The sequence below is a fragment of the Callithrix jacchus genome, chromosome 10 (genome assembly GCF_049354715.1).
Source record: "Callithrix jacchus isolate 240 chromosome 10, calJac240_pri, whole genome shotgun sequence".
NCBI classification, from domain to species: domain Eukaryota; kingdom Metazoa; phylum Chordata; class Mammalia; order Primates; family Cebidae; genus Callithrix; species Callithrix jacchus.
The window spans coordinates 85,598,321-85,620,547 of record NC_133511.1 but is presented as its reverse complement, the minus strand read 5'-3'; the positions used below and the strand labels follow the sequence as shown (position 1 = coordinate 85,620,547).

Below are 22,227 nucleotides of genomic sequence, written 5' to 3'. Positions count from 1 at the left end.
TTTAGTAGTCACATCTCTTTAGTCTCCGTCATCCTGGAACAGTTGCTCAGCCTTTGTCTTTCACAGCATTCACGTTTTTGAACAATATAACCAAGGTTTTGTTTTTTGTTTTTTGGGTTTTTTTGATAGAATGTTCCACAATTTAGGTTTGCCTGAGATTCCTCATGATTAGTTTCAGGTTTTCCATCCCTGACTGGAATACGACATAACTGATGTTATGTTCTTCTAGGGTATCACCTCAGGAAGTACCTGAGGTCCATCTGTCCCTCTCCTGTGATGTAACTTTGATCACCTGGTCATGATGCGATCTGGATACTCCATTTAGTGGTTACTTTGTTTCCCCTTGCAGCTAATAGGCAATCAGTGGAGAGAGATGTTGACACTATGCAAAAATCCTGCTCCTTGTCAAATTTCCTCCTCTAGATTTCAGCATCCCTTGATAATCCTTGCCTTAACTCACATTTACCAGATGGTTGCAACTCCCTCTTCCTTTATGAGCATTCTCCCATACAGTCCAGCGCTCTCTTCTCCTCCATTGATGTATCTATTTTTACTTGTATCTATTATTACAGACTTGTGAATTCCTATTTTATTTAATGGCTATAATCCACTGCTGTGCTCAATTTATTCTGATGCTCGCATTGTCCCCAGATTGTATTGTTCTTTGTAGCCTTACAAGGAAGAGACACTACCAAGGGGAGGACTTAATAAAAGAAGAGCTGCTATGGTCTGAATGTCTGCGTCCTCCTAAAATTCATATATTCAGGTTTAATCCCAATGTAATGGTATTTGGAAATGGGGCCTTTGGGAGATGATTAGGTCATGAGGGCAAAGATCTCTTGAACAGGATTAGTTCCCTTACAAAACAGGCCCAAGAGAGTTTGATCATGCCTTCCATCATGGAAGGACACAGTGAAAAGATGGCTGTCTGTGAATGAGGAAGTGGGCCCTTCTGAGACACAGAATCTGACAGCACCTTGATCTTTGACTTCCAGCTTCCAGAATCATAAGAAATCAATGTCTTTTTTTTATATGCCACTCAGTCTGGTATTTTGTTATAGCAGCCTGAATCTAAGACAAGAGCTATTGAAGGATTCCAACTCTCCACCATTGGAACTAGTGCCTGAAAAAATATTAAGCTGCCTATCACAGGAAGTAATAATAGATGTTGTTGACTACTTTTTATGGAAGGAATTCATTCATCAGATGGGGACTTTTAAAGGTCCCTTCCAAACCTGACAGTTGAGAGCTGCGGCAGATCTCCAGAAAGGAAAAAGGTGTGATACACAATTTAGAGGAATGTTTAGTGGAGTACTAAATGTTGAGAGGGGGAAACATTCAGGCCACCTCTTAGAAACAATCTAAGTCAGGCTGGCAGTGAATAAAATTCTTATCCCTAATCCTGTCAACTTTTCCTGAACATCACTGCATGCCAGGCACCATGCTAAATGTTGGGACCCAGAAAGGAAGACAACTAAGAGCCAGGCCCAAGACAGCAACTGGTGGGATGACAGACGGAGGTCCCTCTGGCTCTGCATGGGGGAGCTAGGAAAGGTCTCAAAGAGAAACTCACTTTTCAAGAATGAGTAGGGGCTTGTCAGTCAAAGAACAAGTGCAGCCACTGGAATTTTGTCCAGCACAAAATGAAGTTACCAAGATTCCAATTCTGGGAAATTTTAATTTTTTTATCTATAGATATATAGATAAGGATATCTATATATACATATATATGTGTATATTAAATATGAGTACACATACCATTGTATCCTTTTACATTTTCTTTTAAGGGGCATGTATGGGGGAAATCATGGACTTAAAAAGCAAGTGTTCAAATGGCTAGTAGTTCAGCATCCTAGTCAGAAGATGCTTCTCTCCCTCTCACCAAGAGACCTGTGTTCATAAGACAACCTAAGAGTAAATGCTCTGAGCTGGCCAATAGACAACTGAGGAAAGAAGTCACACAGGAGATGCCTATGATTGCTGCCTTCTCACTCCTCCTTTTAGTCTGTTCTCTACATACAGAGCAGAGTTTCCAAGCCCCAGCACAGCCAGTTTTGTGCGAGTCCCATGCTGATATCTGGCCTTAGATGGGGAGTCTCTGGACAGAGTGATCCTGTGCTGGAGGGTTTAGGGAAGTAATTTAGTGTCCTCGGGTGTGGCCTGGACTACTGGTGCTAACTTGAGTCTCTGGAACTGATCAGTACCCAGGCCTAAAGATGCCACTGTCTAGGAAAGTTCATCTCATCTGAATAGATTCAGGGAAGCATGCTCCTGAGCAATGATAAAACTGCTGACTTACATTTTCATAGCACTATGTTTAGGAAATGCACAACATACATGCTCCCATTTGCCTCTTCTGAACCTGAGACAGACATGACTAATCTATCACAACATGCTGACACAGATACTTATACCTCATCATCCTTCTATACATACATTTCTAGGTAGCCAAGTGCTATCCAGGAACATGTCATAGATTTCAAACATATGTCATATTTGATATCTAACCTGAATTTCATAAGACTCCTATAAGATCAGACAAAACAAGCATGGCTATCCTCATTTTAAAGATGGAGAAACAGGCAGCAGAGGTGACCCCAGAGTCAGGAGGGATGGAGCTGAGATGAAGGCAAGGTCTCTCAATATGATCCTTTTTATACTCCCTCACTTGCTGCCTGTGCTAAAACCTGGGAAGGTTTCAGGTAGAAACACTGCACAGCTGCAAAACTCAGTCAAAGTAGGCCCACATGCATAATGTGAGTCTGCTGATGTGGGCTTCAAAGCCCAGCTCAGGTGCAAGTTGCATTTCCATAAAGACCCTACCAAAAAAAAAATGGTACCCCTTCTTCCAAGGTTCTCAGCCTTCCACATTTGTTCTTTATTCCTAGCAAGGAGTACAGTGTTGGAACACAGTAGGTGCTCAAAAGGTGGTTACTAAAGTGAAGGAGGACAAAGCCCTGCACTAAGTCCAGCATCTCTGGAGTAAAAAGTAATATAATAGAGCAAAGCACAGAACAGAAGCTTTACAAGCAGACTCACTGGGCCTCAATTTCTGCATCTGTAAAATGGAGAGAATACCATTTACTTTGAAAGGGTTTTGAGAAAATGGGAGACATTTTTAAAGAGCTTGGGACAATTATGGTGAAAAGTAGGGGGAAGAGGAAGAACTGGAAAAAGAGGAATGTGGCAGACAGACTTTACAGTGACCCGCAATGATGCCAGTACTTTGGTATTCATGCCCTTGTATCATTCCATCCCCTTTGAGTGTAGTGACCTGTGACTTGCTTCTAACCAACTGACCATGGCAAAGCTGATAAGATGCCATTCCCACGATTATGATATTTAGATAAGATTCTACCATGTTAGCAGACTTGTTCCAGAAGCTTTCTCCCTTGCTGGCATTGAGGAAACAGGCAGATATTGGGAGGCCCACGTGGCAAGGAACTGAGAGCAGCTTCTAGGAGGTAATGGTGGCCTCCAGCTGACAGCCACCAAGAAGCCAAGGCCCACAGTCTTATAACTGCAAGAAAATTAGTTCTGCCAACAAACTGAGTGAACATAGAAGCAAACCCCTCCCCAGTCAAGCCTCCAGATGAGAATAAAACCCTGGGCAACAGCTTGACTGATGCCTTGCAGAGGTACCCAGCTAAGCTATGCCCTGACTTCTAATGCACAGAAACTGTGAGATAATAAATACTTCTTGTTTTGAGTGTAAGTCTATGACAATTTGTTATATGGCAACAGAAAACTAATACAGGGAGAGGAAGAAAAAGGAGAAAAAGGAGGAGAACCAATGGCAGCTAGTCTTAAGAAATCAACCTTAAGACAGCAGGGAAAACAAACTTCTTTCTCTTTGAATGGCAGCAATAGTCCAAAAGTTTTAGCTAAGGCCAACCTTCTGTATTTTCAGGTATAGTCTCCACAGATTTGAGCAGAGCTCTAACCATGAAAGACAACTTCTCATAACTTGAAGGGTAAGCAATTCCACAACACACCAGAGAGGCTGGGCCCTCTGTCCTCTCCTTGTACCTTCTCCCTTGGCCAAGGCTACAACAATCAGGCTAATGCTATCCAATTGACCTCCTGCCTCCTCAGTCTGCTCTGGGATCTCACACAGGCCCACGGGGTGGTTGTCTTAAGGCGCAAGGCAAAATCATGCCCAGTATCCACCCACGTGCCTCCACTGGAGGAAACCTCTCCTCCCAGCACATGGCCAAGGCATGAAAAATTCCACTGCTCAAGTTCCCTTCCCCTTCCCCTAGTCCCCTTCCCCTAGTATTAAAACCAGGACCATCCAACCCCTCTGGAGTGATAGCCTTTGATGTGTCATACCCAAGTAGAGTTGGCAGGATTAAACCAGCCCCATGTTACTTTTTTTGGAAATATTTCCAGAGTACTCCACAAAACAAGTACCATCCAAAGGGGGAAATGAGAGAGCCAGAAACCAGAAAGAGAATGCAAGGCAAGAAGTGGGGCAGAGCAACCCTTCCCCAAACCACCAGCATTTCCCTCTGGCCTTGGCCAGCCTTTCTTCTCAGAGAATTAAGATGATATTTCTGTATGTGTGACCTTAACAGGAAAAGCATAAAAGCAAGCTGGTACCCATACAACCTGAGTCAATGCATGAATCAAATAAATTGTCAGCAAATGAGACAGAAAGCTGCCTTCTGAGAGACTTTAGTGTTCTCTTCCCCTTACCCTGGCCCTTTGGGATGGCTCCACTGTAACTCATAACCCCCAAGGTAAAATCCACTCTTACCCACAACCTGGATAATCTGGGCCAGGAGGACGCCATCTGTTACATCTTGCTGGAGATCCTTGATGAGACGCTTGTGGCCAGATTTGGCTAGATAATGATTGGCCCAATCTGTGTAGATCTGCAAAAAAAGCAAACAGGCAACTTTAGGAAGCCAGTCGGATCCCCTCTCTGAGTCTGAGGCAGCTGCTCGGGCCGGCACAGTGGCCACTGTCCCACTGGCAAGCTTTCAGAGCCAGCCAGCACCATTAAAATTCAGTGCATTGTGCTGATCATGCATTCAGCTAGCCATAGCTGGGCCTAAGCCTATTGAGAGAACTGCCATCAAGATTCAGGGAAAAACTAAAGAAAGCTTCAAAACATGCAGAGGCCTGAATGGGACAGGGGACACGGAACTAAACAGTCTGCTCCAGGCGGCTTTGAGAGGCTGCAGCTTTGAGAGGCTGCAACTCTAGATGCAAGTGAAGTCTCCCCCACCCCTTCCCATCTTTTTCTCTTTATTGAGAAAACGTATGGGGAGGTTACCACCCAACAGGCATCTCTTAATGGGCCATTTCAGGGTAAGGAGGGCTATTGAGCTATTCTGCGTTCTCAGGAACCTGGGTCCCTTGAAAAGAAGCCAAGTACGAAAACAGAGCCCCTTCAATTACTCTTGTGTGAGTGAAGTTATTTACGGCCTCACAATAATCTCAAATTTAATCGGTTTAATTTAAAAGCTAGGCATCATTTTCACTGTTGGGATTCTGTGAACAAAACCCAGCAAATTCTAACATATTTAAACACAACACTGTTGTGTACAGCATTTTAGAAGGCAAAGACTGGTTGACCTATGGAATCAAGAGAACAGACCCCCTTGGGGAACATATCAGACCTGTTCTTCCTGGTCTCAGAACGGTCAGGACAGAAGAATATCTGCTTTCCAAACAGGCCAACAAGCATAAGACAAATTCTTGCCTGAAAATTTTCTCCCAAACCATCAAAGCCAAAAACAAAACAAAAAAACCTCCCCCCTGATTTTGAGTGCCAAGTTCCATGCATGAATTTGTGAGTTTGCAGGAGGGTGTGAATGTGCCCTTTGGATATAAGCACCTCTGTTTTTCAGAGGGATAGGAACAAATGACTGGTCAAAAAGAGAGCTGTCCTGCCTCAACTGGTTAGTAACAATAGGGTCAAGTACTAATTCCATGATGTCTCCACCAAAATGATGAAGGTGATCATTCTACCTCAACCAGTGGGCCTGCCCCAAGGATATATGTGACTCCCAGAGCAGCATATGATCTCACCCTCACCCTCCACCCTGTTCTTCCAAATACCTCACCCAGTGTAATCTCACACAATGGTCATGGTCCCCCACTGCTCCTGGAATGGGAACAGGAGCCACAGTCAGGTTTGCCAAGCAGAGGCCTTCTAAGGAGGCAGCATCTCTGGCTACTCCACCTGGAGACCATAAGGGCCTCACACCAGGAAAAGATGAAGCAAAGCTGAATCTTCTAGTTCATGAAGAGATGAGAGCTATAGCACCTGACCACTACCCACCCATCTAGAAGTTCTGTCTTCTACTGCAGAGACCCACAAGCAGAAGAGGCACACCTACAGTGTGCTTCTGTTTCACAACACAGCCCAAGGATCCAATCCTTAACTCCATGCTAGTCTCCTTCCCTGTGGCTCTCCAGTTGTCAGAGACCAACCATCCAGTGGAGCAAGAGTATTTTCAATTTTATAAGCACAAAGTAAGCTCAGGAGGTAACCCATAACCTTTGTAATGGCAATGGCCAATTTTAAATTTAAAAGTTCATTAAAGGAAATTATTAAGAAGGAGAGAGGAAGGAAAATATCAAAAGGAAAAGAGGCAGACATGGGTTCAGGCCCCAGTTCTGCAGTCCCCAAAAGAGTAGGGATTTGGGTCTATTTTAATAACTTATGCCGCACACCTACAAGAGCACAAGCATGTTAGAATTTCTCAATATATTTCTGTGGGTGAAGGGATGGATGACCTCATGTGAGCTACTTAACCCCTCTGAGGCTGTTTTCTTATCTGTAAAATGGGATCAACACCATCTACTTGTCAATTATGAGGACTGAGCACTACAACACATTTGAAAGAATCCCTTATGCAGAGAAGGAGCTTCATAAATCCAACTAACATACAGTAGCTAGTATATGCCAGGCACTGGCATAAACATTTTACACAGGTTAACTCATTCGGTCCTCATTCTATGCGGCAGAGGTTATTACTGTGTCCACTTTTTAGAGGAGAAAACTGAAGAGCAGAAAGGTAAAGTAACCTGTCCAAGGTCACAAGTAAGTGGCAGAGTCAGGATTTGAGCCCAGGCTAACATATTTTACAATCCCGTTGACATTCTACAGTGCCTCGCTGAATACAAATATGAACGTTAATCGAGCCATTCATCCCTTCCACGGCATCCTCCTACTGACTCTAGGTTAGTGCTTCTATTACGTTCTCAGTGAAAGAATTTATTTTATTTTTATTTATTTTTTTTCCAAGACAGAGTTTTGCTCTGTCGCCCAGACTGGAATGCAGTGATGTGATCATGGCTCGCTGCAACTTCTGCCTCCCGGGTTCAAGTAATTCTCCTGCCTCAGTCTCCCGAGTAGCTGGGATTACAGGTGCACGCCACCACGCCTGGCTAATTTATATATATATATTTTTTTTGAGACGGTGTTTCACTCTTGCTACCCAGGTTGGAGTGCAATGGCGCAATCTCGGCTCACCGCAACCTCCGCCTCCTGGGTTCAGGCAATTCTCCTGCCTCAGCCTCCCGAGTAGCTGGGATTACAGGCACGCGCCACCATGCCCAGCTAATTTTTTTTATTTTTAGTAGAGACGGGGTTTCACCATGTTGACCAAGATGGTCTTGATCTCTTGACCTCGTGATCCACCCGCCTCAGCCTCCCAAATGCTGGGATTACAGGCTTGAGCCATCGCGCCCGGCCGATTTTTATATTTTTAATAGAGATGTAGTTTCACCATGTTGGCCGGGCTGGTCTTTAACTCCTGACCTCGTGATCTGCTCACCTCGGCCTCCCAAATTGCTGGGATTACAGGCATGAGCCACTGCGCTCGGTCCCAGAATTTATTTGAAAAGCAATCAAAACCCAAAAGATCTAACCATTTGGTTAGATCTTTCCCTTGCTAACCGAATGCTTTTGGATAAGTGGCTCTACTTTTCTGGGCTTCAGTTTACTCACCTATAAATGGGTACAATACGGGCTGCTTCAGAAGGTGGAAATGAAGACTCAGAGTGGCACTGTATAAAAGTGCCTGGCCTGATCCACACTGGGGCTCATGAAATGAAGGTAATGGGGAACAGGGCAATAAAGAGGGGTGCTCTGGAACTGACAGAGTTGCTTTAATCTTAGCTGCTATGCTGTCAATTACCTCCGTGCCCTCTGGCTTGAGTGTCATCATTTGCAAGATAATATACCTACATCATCAGTATTATGAAGATAAAATGAGCTCATACATAAAAAAGTCGCAGAATCTGGCACATGCTAAGTGTTCAGTAAATAAAAGTTAATAATAAAAAAATTTTAACAGCTTCATGAAATGGGCCATAAACAAAGTCAGTCACAGCCTTCACCCTGAACCTCCAGGACACAAAATACTCAAGGATTTCTTCCCCTTCTCACAGCCAAATTTCAAGAGTCTGGAATATCCCCTACCTGGAATCACAAAGCATGGTAGAGCATAAAAGAACAGCAGGCCAGAAACCATCCAGGCTGGTATATAGAGCAAGACTTCCTTCCCTATCTAGGAGCGGATGCACCGCACTGCTCTCTCAAACCCTGGAGGGATTTCCCTAGCCCCGTGGGAGGGACTATAAAGTTTTAAAAATCCACGTGCACCTAAAACATCAGCTGAATGAGATGTGAACATCAACGAAAGCACAGCTGAGTGGGATGAGATGCTGGTACCTCAGCTCGTCCCTTCTTAGATGATGAAGGTTCTTTAAAATAGATGCACTGTCGCTAAAACTAGTCTTCTTTGAGTTTGCACAACCAGCAAGAAGACAAGGTTAAACTTATTTCAACAAGTGCACATACACACACACTGCGATTGCAGAGCCACGGTGAGGCCACGCTAGTATCAGGTACACTCACGAGAACTTCTACAGGATAGAGTGGTTGGAAACGGCTCTGCCAAAGTGAACTTCTCATTTGGAAACAAGAGCTCTTCTCTCAATTTTAATTTACCTACACGCCAATGCCAAACAAACTTTCCTAGGGCATGGCTCTAATATAATTGCCCATTCAAAAAATCAATGGCTCCCCACTTCTCACTGAATTAAAGGCAAACTCTTCACACTTGAGTCAAGGCAGGCTTATCATCTATCTGTCCTACCCTAGAATGTCCTCCAATCTGTGAAGTGGAGGCAGCGTGTGTGGAAGAATGGAGACTTTGGAATCTGACCTAGTCAAGCTGGTCTTTGGCCATGTTAGTTTCTACTAATCTTTCTGTTCTTCAGTTTTATCCTCCATAAAACAGGGATTATAGCAAACATAAGGCAAGAGCTGGCAAACTGCACCAGGGCCAGTACTAGCTGACCACCTATTTATGTGAACAAAGTTCTATCGGGACACAGCCTCATCCATTTGTGGTCTCTGGTTCACACTACAAAGCAAAGCCAAGCAGTTGTGACCGAGACCTGTTGCCTACAAAACCTCAAGTACTGACTATCTAGCTCTTCACAGAAAGTTTGCCAGTCCGTTATAAGGACCAAATGAGATGATATACCTACACATACCACATGCTCAGTAGTAATAATCTGATAACCCTCAGAAAAAATGGATACCCCACACTTCCCTCTCTGAACTCACTCTATCCCCTCTGCCTGGGTGCCTCTGGTGCTTGGGGCCACCTCGCCCAGCTCAACTCTAATGCCCGTCCCCCATCAAGTCCCTCTTCATTTCTTGACCCAAACCTCAGCTGCCTATGATATAGCAGATGAATAGAACGTGTATGCCAGCACCACCTTCCCACTCCCACTTGCCCATCTCTGCACTCCTGGTAGTGCCTCACGGGGGCTGGCCCACAGCAGGAGGCTGGTAAGTGGTTGCAAGGTACAGCTGAACGTGGAGAAAAAGGGCAAATCTTGGGAAACTGATTACACTTGAGACTTACATAATGTAAGCTCTCAGCAAATCCTCCAATCTGAATCTCTTTATTGATTGAAAAGAGCACGGAACAGGGAAAATAAATCACTCCACAGCTCAGGCTCATTAATCAGGAACCATTTAACAAGGATCATTAATTATCTGGAGTTTCCCCTCCCTCCCCTCCCGGTCCCCAGCTCTCAACTTTTTGAAGTGAATCATAAGGAAATATGTAGATTTATTTTTTAAATCAGTGTTCATGGGCCATGCTAATCATGGACATAAATTCAGCCCCATCTCCTTCACTTGCTGTTTCAGTAGCTCATGCAAAGAAAATCATTCTTCCAAAGGTTACCCTTGAAAAATAAACTTATAATTTCTTTAGTCATCAAAGATAGATTTCATCAAGTTCAGCAATTCAGCAAAAACGGAGCAGTGTGTGTTTGAAAGATTTTGAGTATGAACTAAAGCATGCAGTCTTCCTGTCTAAGCCTCAGCTATCCAGATTGTTTTCTTCAAAGCCTTTCATTCCCTAAAATGATAGAAAAGTGAGGGTTGCTGTTGCTTTTTTCCCAGGAGTCCATTGCTACTTCATCCTGGTTTGCCCCCAGCAGGTGGATAGCTGTGAAGTTTCAGTAGAAACTGATAGGACAAAGAACCACACAGCAGGAAGGAATAAAACCACCATCCAGTCCCCAATCCTAAATCATCAAGTCATTCCACGAGAAAGGCTCTAGGATCCTTTGACACTAGTACCCAAGAAGGAGTCCACCGATACAGCCGTCCACTTGCTCTAATGCCTCCATCTAGCAGAGGTGCCCCTCTGTACATCCCCTCTAACCAGAGACTCAGTGCTCCAGAACTGCTCCGTGAGGGAGAGAAGCTGCTGTCAAAGGCTTGACAAGATAAAAGGGGAAGGGAAGCTAAGACAGCTCAACAGTGAATTCATTTTGATTCACTTTATTACCCCTGACAGAATTTCAAGGAGTGAGTCATTTGTTTGCTTATAACTCCACATCAAACAGGCTGAAATCCAACAGGGAAAATTCTGACAGATCAATTCAAGTAAAGAACTTGATCATTAGTTCTAATAACAAAAACTGATAATAATTGTACCATGTTAAACCAAAGGGTATAATAACACTGCTAAGTTTATACTGCAATTAGCCCTCAAATGAAGCAGGGAAGCACTAAAGGAAGACACCCAAGAAAAATTCTTCAAAACTGCACTGAAAGTGCTAGAAAGGAGCTTCAGCAACCAAACTATAAATGCAAATGGTCTGATGGATCTAGAGGCAGATAGCATCAGGTTAGCAGCTCCAGGAGAAACAGCAAACTGTATTTCTTAGAAGGAAATGCCAATGTGGAGACTAACGATTAAAGTAAGCCAGTTGTTTAGCGTCTGAGGCATTTCTAGTGGATTAATTGTAAGAGCAATGCTACTGTTTGGCCCCAATTCAAGAAGCCTCACTCTAGATTTGGTAATGTCATCAACTTAATGCCATTTCTTTCTTTTTCTTCTTTTCTTTTTTGAGACAGAGTCTCGCTCTGTCTCCCAGGCTGGAGTGCAGGGGTATGATCTTGGCTCACTGAGTTCAAGTGATTCTCCTGCCTCAGCCTCCAAAGTAGCTGGGATTAAAGGCATGTGCCATCATGCCCAGATAATCTTTGTATTTTTAGTAGAGATAGGGTTTCACCATGTTGGCTTGGCTGGTGTCAAACTCCTAGCCTCAAGTGATCCGCCTACCTCGGCTTCTCAAAGTGCTGGGATTACAGGCGTGAGACACCGCACCTAGCTAACACAATGTCATTTCTAAGACTGAGCAGTATGTGGCTAAATGGTTTAGTTCTGAATACTCTGGAGTATAAAAATGATTTTGCAACAATAGTAGAGTGTTCATTCTGTCCTTGAACACCTCAAAGAATGTCACTGCTTATTCAATTGTTCACAATTTTAAGAAAATCAAAATGCACCATTTGTTATTAGAGCAAAGCTGGTGACACATTCACTCCTGCATCTGCAGCATCTAGCAAGGAGTATGGTACCCATCCCACAGGTCTCAACCACATGTCCACATAACCTTTTAGTTGCATGGGGTGAGGAAACTGAAATTAGCTGGTGCCTTCTTCTCACTTCCCTCTCTCCATAACAGTCTAATGTATCCTCCTTTTAATGTAGCCCCACCTTGGGATTAAAAACCACTGCCTTACAATAGTCAAATAGGTGAAATGGTGACCCCAGCCCTATACACTGGAACAACCAGTAGAGCACAGAGAAGCAAATCTTTTGCTCAAGGCTGCACAGCACAACAGGGGTTTCTGCTTCCCAGCTTCTCAGAAAAGTCCGGTTCTGCCCCAATGTCCCTGGAGTGCCCCACATGCCCAACCTGTCCTTCTATCCCCATCCTTGCCATCTTCTGATGTATTACTTGGGGCATTTGTGGGCTTTCTGCAACCATAAAATCATAAAGGCAAGTGTCTGCAGTCTAAGGTGTGGGTGTGGACCAGGGTTGAACTCTGGCTTTGCCTTACCAGCTAGGTGACCCTTGGGGAGTCATGTCACTTCTGAACGTCAGTGTTTCGAACTGGTGCAGTGGTGATATACAGTTACTTTACAGGTTAAATGAGATCATGTAAGTGGATAACACAGTGCGTGGCACATAGTATATATTAAATAAACAACTATTGTTAACATTCAAATGAATAGCACTAGCTAAGTTTTGGAGGAATAAATCATTCTAGACTGCTGAAGGTTTACACTTCTGAGAGCCACACATTTTAAACTATTCCACTGGGATTTTTTTTTTCAAATGAATTATGATGATCTCTGATTTTTAATTAACACAATTGTGCTTTTTCTTGATGCCCAAGGTACATCACTATGAATGACAGTATTTTGATGTTTACAAGGATGTGTCCTTAGGACCTGCTGAGTTGCTGGACCTTCCTTAAGAGACCCCAGAGTCTTTAGAAACTTTAGGCTGGGCACAGTGGCTCACATCTGTAATCCCAGTACTTTGGGAGGCCAAAGAAGTCAGATTTCTTGAGCCCAGGAGTTTGAGACCAACCTAGGCAACATGGTGAAACCCTGTCTCTACAAAAATAAAAAATAGGCTGGGCACGGTGGCTCACACCTATAATTCGAGCATTTTGGGAGGACGAGATAGGCAGATCACCCGAGGTCAGTAGGGCAAGACAATCCTGGCCAACATGGTAAAACCCCTTCTCTACTAAAAACAAAAAAATTAGCAAGGTGTGGTGGTGGGCACCTGTAATGCCAGCTACTTGGGAGGCTGAGGCAGGAGAATCACTTGAACCTGAAAGGCAGCAGTGGCAGTGAGCCAAGATCAGACCATTGCGCTCCAGTCTGGGTGACAAGAGTGAAACTCAGTCTCAAAATAAAATAGCCAGGTGTGGTGGTATGTGTCTGTGGTTCCAGCTACTCAGGAGGCTAAGGCAGGAGGATCACTTGAACCCAAGAGATTGAGGCTGCAGTGAACCGTGATCGCCACTGCACTCAACTTGGATAAGAGAGTGAGACCCTATCTCAACTAAACAAAATTCTGTATAAAGTAAGAGCACATACTGTTTAAGCAAGAGCCATGCCGTAACTTTTCCCTCAAGGAAAAATTAGAAGGATTTTGTGGCAACCTTTTAAGCTGCCTCAAGGTACAGCAGGGAAGGCTCTTTGGTTCTCAACTATCTTGAGCCGGATAAGACTCCTAGAAAGCTGGGTTCCAGGAGCACTGGGATGTGAATGAGTTCTGTATTCCCCATCTGAGCATGTGAGGAATTGTACCGCCAGCCCTTGCTCTTGACATATGTTTTGTAATATGGTTAACATGAACATTTATACCAAGGGGTATAAATCCCTGTCCGGACCCCGAAGAAGGCAGCAGGGGGAGGGGAAGAGCCATCTGCTTGTTTCTTTCCTTTTTATCTGCAGTAACCTGCTTGCCTGCACAATCACCAAACAAAGATAAACCCTGATACCTGCCCACCTGCAAGCCTTTGTTTCAAAAGGATACTCACACAGAGCAAGTGACCAGAGAAAGTGGCACAGCTTCCCATTAATTAGGATTTTCATCTTTTTCCACATCCTGGGACTATCCCTGCTCCTACTTTGCCTCTCAATCTCCAGTTAAGTAGCTTAGAGCTGCATGCCTGCCTTGATGCATGAAGTAAACACTGCCTGAGCGTCTACCTTTGCTGGGTGCAATGCCTGCTCCAGTCTTATGTAGGATAATAACTACCATATCCCAAATGTCTATGGTGAAATGATTAAGAGAACACTTCTTAGAGTCAGATAATTTAGTTCCAAACATGCTCAAACCTCTTCCTGATAGAGTAATTCTGGGCAAGTTACTAAAGCTATCAGAGACTCAGTTTCCTCATCTGTAAAATGAATCACCCATTCTAGTTACTGTGAGACTGAAATGAGATAATCTACCAATGCCTGGCACATAGTAAGGGCTCAGCAGGTTAGCTGTGATTATAATTACCATGAAGATGATGCCAAGCAATGTGAACACTTTACAAGCAATGGATTTCTTTGGTTTCCAACCCACCTGTGAGGGAGACATTATTTTCCCCATCTTCCAGATGAGAAAACTGAGGCTCAAAGAGGTAAAGTGACTTTCCCAATATCATGTGACAAGTATGCAGGGTTGGAAAGCAATAACTGGCTCCTAACGATGCTACACTGTTAGTGAGGGGCCCACACCGAAACCACTAGCCACAGAAGGTCAAGCATTACAACAGTGTGGGAAAAGCAGAGACAGAGGGAAAGGCATGTTGCATAATACCCATCACAGTATTTCCCCTGTCCCTGGGAACAGGGCTGGCCATGTTTCACTCAGGACTAACAGACCCAAGAGGGAGCTGACACTTTCCCATGTCACCAAAGCACAAAGCAAACACAGTTTCACAACAGTCTCACTGTAGCAAAAACAAAAATGTCAATATAACGTGAGTTACCACTGCAGGACTGTATCCAAGTAGGGAAATGCTCAGGGGCAAAGTCCCTCAGTTCTTCCAGTCTGTGGTGTGCAAGGCTGGTCTGGGACCCTATGCAGCAGCAGACACTGGGTCATGCCTGGGAATGGCACCACAGCCACACAATGGTAGCATTGTCTGTTAGGAACATGAACAAGCCACAGGTGGGAATGCACAGCACCTCCAGAGGTTTTGAAACCTATGCCTTTAAAAAAATAAACCAGCTGGTGAATGTGCTGGGAGGAGCAGGTGATATCTTAAGGATGAGGGTGTAGGTGCCTGCTTCATCCATACCTCAGGATAACCCACATTCAGTGCCTATGAGCTTCCTCTCTTGAACTGCTTCCTAGAACAGGCAATGCCCGGTACCACACTTCATGTGATAGAAAGTACTTTCCCATTCATTTCCTCATTTGATCACTATCCCCTGAGGGCTAGAAGTCTGTGCTCCTGTCTACTGTGTGCCAGGTGTTTTGTACCTGTGATCACATTTACACTCTCTCCTTCACTGGAGTAACAGCTCCAATAGGACAGGACCAAACATTTAGAGCAGTGCCTGTCACATAATAGGTGTTCACTAAACAGTTGTTGAATGGATGCTCAAACCCGTTTTACATATTGGAAGAAAGGCTCTAAGAAGTTAAGGTGCACGAGGTCACACAGCTAATAAAAGGTGAAGCTCCATCTTACTCAAGCTGACTAGCCTCATAGCTACCACCTCTCAACATGGCAAAATATGTCTCTAGGTCTCCCTAGAAACTCCCTGGAAAATATAAGGCCAAGTGAGGCTGAAAACTTGAATTTTTACTCATCACTTCAGAACAAAATTGAGTCCCTTTCTACAGCACTTCCTCCCACCCTCTCCAACCTTAGAACCCAGATCTGAACAACTTTAAACCACAATGTCTAGTACCTGCCAAAAAGCCAAATGTCAGAGCCCCGATAGGAATTTCTCAAGTGTTTTTACTCTCTTCCTGCGTTCATTAGGTACCGACTAATTAGATACATTCTCCTTCCAAGTGCTTCCTCTACTATGATAGGAATCAGGTCCTTGCAGAAAGTCTTGGGAGCAGCTGCAAACACTCTTATTGGCAGCAGACATCAAGCAGGGCAGCCACACCTAAGGGGGCAGTGAGAACCTGGGCCACCATAAGGCCTCTCTCTGGTCTGGTCACAAACTGACCTTTTAAGTCATAGCTTCCATCCAGTTGTTCAAACGTCCACAGCTCCCCTCACCTGCGGACTTCAGACAAAGGGACTGTCAGCTGCCCTCATCCAGCCAAATGCCTCAGCTCCACCTTCTAGGCACAGGCTCCCTAGGACTTTTGGCCTCACCATGCCCAGCGAAGACCTTGGAGTCCTGGGTGACGTCTGACAGGTTGCTTAACATCTCAGGAATGTTGAGGGGATAGAATCAGATTAGATCTGCAGAACTCTGCACATGTTTGGACACAGACTACACCAAGGCTTTGTGACTTTGGGCAATCCACCACCTTTGATCCTCAATTTCCACATTTATAAAATGGGATGATACTCTATTATCTGTGGTGAAGACTACTGTGACTATTGTGAGGACTCAATGTTTGTAAAGTGCTTAGCACATACGTGCTGCCTTTACTGTTGGTTTCCTTTTGTTAGTTTCTGTTACCTCCATGTCCCTAAAAAATGCCTTCAAGTGCATCAGCTGGTGGCATCCCTCACACCATAGTTTCATGCTACCCTAACCCTCAGCCCCTGTGGGCAGGTTCTCAGGTCCGATGTGCCTTCCTCATTCCCCTCCACTTAACATAATATCCCCTTCTCCTAGATAGAAGCCAATTCTGTCTGCCAGGCTTCTGTGTGCACTGGGAGTTCAGAGAAGGCAATTAAAACAACCCTGTGGGACTGGCTCCCCAACCTCTGTGCCTTTGCACATGCTGCCCTCTCTACCTAGGGTGCCCTTACCCCACCACCTGGGAAATGCCTACTTGAAACCTGAAAACCAAAGTAAATGTCAGTCCCTGTAAAGTCATTCCCAATCTGCTTTCCTACTCCTAACACAGAATTACTCATTCCTTCTTGCCTCCGAAAGCACTTTGCATCTGCCTTTATCCTGGCTATTATAACTAGTCACATCTCTCTCAATAAGGAGCTTCTATAGAGAACAAGCTTTATATATATTTAAAACACAAGCACAACACCTGACTCACTACAGGGGCATGATAAACAAGCACTCATTGATTTACTGGTGGGTGGGTAGATGGGTGAATGGAAGAAAGGAAAAATGGATGGAGAGAGGGAGGGAGGAAGATCTGGGTAAACAGACTGGTGAATGTTCAGATGGATGGACTTGTGGATGAGTGGGCGGAAAAAAGAGATGAATGATTAAATGGGGGGCATACATGAATAGACAGATGGACAAATGGGTGGGACAGATAAATATGTTCCCTGTCACTGCCTAGATCATAAAGTCCATGAAATCAACATATTTCATGTAGCTTTTAGACCAGTCATAGCAAAAGGTCCACAGCAGGCACTGGTAAGTAACACTGCCCTGAGATAATTTCAGTAGGTTGGTAGGACTCACCTGACTATGGATGCTACCGTGCTATTTTCAAAGAAGCAAACACACATACGGGGCAGTGGACAGGCAATATGCCAGGGCAGGCGTGGACTGGCTCAAGAGAGTTGGTTATAACATTTTCAGTAAATTTTGGAGCTGATTGTTAACTACAGCCATTATTTTAATAATTAAATTATATAAACTTACAATTATATTTTTTAGGTGGTAGTAAATATTTAAAACTCATCACTTTCTAATTATTTTACTACATTTTACTATTGTTTATGGTCATTTTGTTTACACCTATTACATCTGTATGAGGGAAATACTATATAATAATGCACTATTCTACATATCTTCCCAGCTCAGAGTTGGTCAAGTAAAATCAGTCTTGGTAGAAGGATTTACACCATGGAAATTGGCAAGTACTACCTATCAGGCTTTTTTCCTTGGAGAGCTAACTGTTAAACATTACTGAGTACACACAGGTGAGAAAGAGAAAAAAAAAATCACTAAATACACACAGGTGGGCCAGGAAAAAAATATGAGTTATTCTTTTCCCTCCTTACCTCTCCCCTTCCCCCAAACTGGAAATCTCTTTGTTTTGTAGAATGACGGGTACAAGTATGCAAATTTAGGGGACTGTAGACTGTGCTACAATGCTTTGCATGAGAAAAAGGGAAATCAGGGAGACAGGTAAGATCTGGAGCTGGGAAGCCTGTGGGACGCAGAGGGGCTATCTGGGTGGGCGAGGAGAAGGCTTAGAGACAAGATTGAGAGCCCTTTAGTAAGATTACATACGATGTGAACTCTCCTCTTGGAGATCTTCAATGCAATCTGTATTCTTCCTGGTGCTTTCTAGGGCAAGTGGAATCCTTCTCAGAAAGGACAAGAGATGCCAAGTTCTGGTTCCCAGTAGGTGAAGGGACAGGAGCAAGTGAGCTGGAGCCAAGGTTCAGTTACTCCTCATTAAGAGAGTGACCCAGGTTTCTTTACAGGGCCAAGTGGGTACAGCGTGAGATCAAGGTTTCTCTTTGCAACACCTCTCAGCGTGCTTGTTACAAGCACCTGCTCAAGGATTGCTGGCTCAAAGGCCTTCCTGGCCGCCCCATCCCTCCTTTCACATGAGTCTCGTTGGTTTTGGTACTGGTCTCCCAAACACTGACTGTCCTCCGTTTGCCCAGTCCCTCTCTCTCCCAACACAGACCTCATCACCCACTGAGGTGTCCCAAAAGACCTGCTCCAGGTGTTGCCACATTCCTAGACACTGGACCTGACTGTCTCTGCCTGACCTGGGGATCAAAACTCACCTGACCTATATTCCATTCCATCAGGGCTTGCTAGGTCCTAGGCATGCAGCTCTGGCAGAGAAAGGTGAGTCACAGTTTCTAAGAAACATTTACATTTTCAATGGGATCCTCAATGCTTTAACCCCAGGAGACTGATGTGAGGCTATGTAACCACTCTGGCAAGTGTGGGAGAGATTTCTTTTTAATGATAAAAGATTTTTGTTTTGTTTTGTTTTTGTTTTCTTAGGGCCATTCAGACCACTGCAGGTGAGTGGCTATATAAGGTATACATTGTTTATTAAAATTCCCAGCAACCAAGGCAAACTCTGTGCACTCATGGTGATTATTTGAGGATGTTTCTTACCCAAGAAACCTGAGCAGTGGGGTGTTGAGTAGCTTAAGGATTTCCCCTAGGAGAAGAGGAATCAGGCTTCCTGAAAGATTACACAGCAGACAGATTTATCTGGGAGAAGTAGATCCAGAGAGGGCCCCAGTGGGAGTCCCTATTTCTGCATAAGGGGCTGTGACCGAAGGCACAGAGGGGAAAAAAAAGGTGGTGGGAGCCTCCTGGGGTTTCACCTGGAGAAAGAGGGAGGTGGAAGAGCTTAGGGACTGGAAAATATATTCTGTGTATAAATAATAGATATCATATGCATATTTACATATTTTTACAGAGTGATGCCAACCATAAATAATGGACCGTAAAGCACTGACCTTGGAATGATCAGTTGTAAAATGTTTAAACCGTGGAAGCATTTGCTTAGAAGAGCAGATACTCAATGTTAATGTTATTCTATAAGCCATAAACTTCCTTGAATTTTGTGCTAATGTATCCAAATCCAGGCAAGTCCCTTAAATTCTTCAAACTCAGTTTCTTCATCTGTGAAGTGGAGATGGTAATAGCATCTAGTGCACCAACTTGGATGAAGGATTAAATGAGAAAAAAAACATGAAGCACCTGTGAGCACACACGCAAAAGTACTCAAGGAGGGGTAAGAGAGGGATGAAGGGATGAAGGAGGGTACAGAGGGACTATAGAAGATCTGACATTCTCATAAATGGCCATGACACTCCAGCCTATCGGGCAGAGAGGCACAGAACCTGGCAAAAACTGTTGTGACATTTGTGGGAAAGTTGTGTAGCAAAGGCTTTAAAAAACTCTGGAAGGCAGGCAATTCCCAGCAGTAGCTGGCGCTGCCTGGCCCTAGGAACGCGCTTGCCTGCTCCTTCCCCATTTGGGAGCCTCATTCCTTTCTCAGCAACTCCATGGCCAAGAGACTTGGCCACAGTGAAAGTGACCGTTGTGCCCCGGGCCCTCCTCCAGCCCAGATGTCAGAGCTCTCAGGCCTGGGGGCATCTCGGGTTTTTTATGTTTACTATTTTTATTATACTAGGCTTTCACTAGGAAGACTACCAAACACCAAGCTGGCATCTAGAAAAGAAGGGGTGTTTCCCCTACCTAGGGGACAACCTGGCCCAGAGCACAAAAGAACAATTTGCACAAAGATACTATTTATTCTTCAAAGTCCTGGAAGAGGGCCCTGACTGATTCATCTCAAGAAGAATAATAAAGTCCTAACAATAGTGCTGTCTCTGCCTCCCATCCACAGTGCTTATAAAGTTTATAAAGCTCTTTCGTAAACACAATCCAATCTGAGCCTCATCTCAATCCTAGGAAACACGGGCGGTGGCAGCTTGCGTTCTCCCCATTGCATTAATGAAGCAAGTGAGATACCAGCTGAACTAGATTAGCATTCCTACGACAGCCCAGGTATTTCAACTCAGGCTGGTCATCTTTATGCCACAAGGAAGTTACAAAAATCAGGCCAGGTCATTCAGATGGCCACGATGAAGAGGCAGCTCTAGAATGGAACTGGAAAGAGCCTTGTGTTCCTATGAAGATGGGAATTTGAATTCTGTGTCTATCCAGTCAGGGAAGGAACTTTCATGCAGGCACATAAGATGTGTTCATCCGGTGTCAGAACCACATATCATAGCTTCCTCCTATGATTGAAATGTCTATTTTTAACATCCTACCTCAAAAGATATCTCTTCCACAGAGCAGTGAGCCAAGACCCCAGGAGTTAAAAATAATAATAATAACCCAGAGACATCCCCATTAATTGTTCTTGGCCTGGGTAGCATTAGACATCTAGAGCAAAAGACACACATGTCCAATATCCCAGCAGTCTTTCACCTTTAATAAGCCACACACCCAGAGGATGAAAGGACAAGAGGATATTAAATACCCAGAGGACTCAGTAAAATGGTTCACATGGAAAATGACCTCAAAACTGGTGAAAAGGTATCTTCATGCAGGAATTTCCTTCCCTACACCATTCATACCCACATCATTCATATCTTTATACATAAAGGACCACACAGAATATCAGCTTACCAAAGTAAATGCTTTGGGGGTTTAAATGTTTTTACAACAGATCACTCCAAGGTCAGCTGTATGCAGTAATCATTAAGCAAATAAGAGAAGCACACTCTTTCCTAGAAAACAAGCCCCTGCCAAACCATCTAATAATGCTAACGTTGCCTAGGAAGTTGGGTTAGATATGTGGGGGAGAGGGATAAGTTTTAGGAGGGGAAGGTATAAACTACAGCATTTTTGCAAGAAGAATAGGCTAAGAAGTTTCTCTCTCTGTCATAAAGCTGTGGCCTCTGACCGTATCGAAGTGACCATGCTATCTGGGCACAGTGGCAAGTCTGGAGTCCCAGCAGCTCCAAAAGGCTGAGGCAGGAGGATTGCTTGAGCTCAGGAGTTCAAGACCAACCTGGACAACACAGTGAGATTCCCTTCTCTAAAAACAAACAAAAAAGTGGCTATTCTGATTGTAAACCCAGAGCACCACACAGCTGCAAGCACCAGGAATGCCATTAGCCCCTAAGTTCCAGTAACCATCTGAAGGTTAAGTCGGCATAAAGTAATAAAAGTGCATCTTGTCTTCTTGCTCTATGAATGCATGCTCCCAAATGGCCATGGGTACAGATGCCTTCCAGCTTGAAAGATCCCATTCAGGTTGCCCCGGCCAGAGGAGGAGAGGGCAGTGGGCCCTTCCAGGGACATTCCTGGGTCTCACTCAACAGGAAATCGTTTCCAGTTCCCCCAAGTTAGTCCCTCCTGCAGTGAAGCCCTCTGGAGTACTTCCTGATGTCTCCTCCAACTCTTTTGCACCTGCTGAGGCCCACAATTAAGAAAACAACCAAAACCTGCCACACCTGTTGACATCCATGACCTTCCCAATTTCAGCTTCCTCCACTTGGCCTTTGGTTTATGCAGTTGAATTTTCTCAGGCCACAAACAATGTCCAGACAGATCTTTCTCTACCTGCTCTAAAAATACACCACCCAGCCCTAACCCCGGGCGGACACACAAAACAAAAAAGCAGCACAAAGGTGTCAGCTGGCTCTTCTAGCTTTCCACAGATAAAAGCCCTGCTTGGAGGGCTCGTGGTCTCTGCTCTGCATAGAAGATGAATTGAAAGCATCTTTAAACATAAGCCCAATTCAAAGAAACTTCA

The 22,227-nt window shown here is 44.3% G+C and overlaps 1 protein-coding gene across 14 annotated transcripts in view; it reads right to left on the bottom strand.

Annotated features, from left to right (window-relative positions):
* Positions 1–22,227, bottom strand: part of NAV2 (neuron navigator 2) — a 768,760-nt gene that overhangs the window by 281,969 nt on the left and 464,564 nt on the right. For all 14 annotated transcript variants that reach the window (XR_013523354.1, XM_035264232.3, XM_078340757.1 and 11 more), the window contains one exon: positions 4,760–4,877. Coding sequence is in view for 11 of the 14 variants with exons in the window: in XM_035264232.3 (XP_035120123.1) it covers positions 4,760–4,877 (118 nt within the window). In the remaining 3 variants the exon portion in view is untranslated. The remainder of the gene's footprint in view (positions 1–4,759; positions 4,878–22,227) is intronic.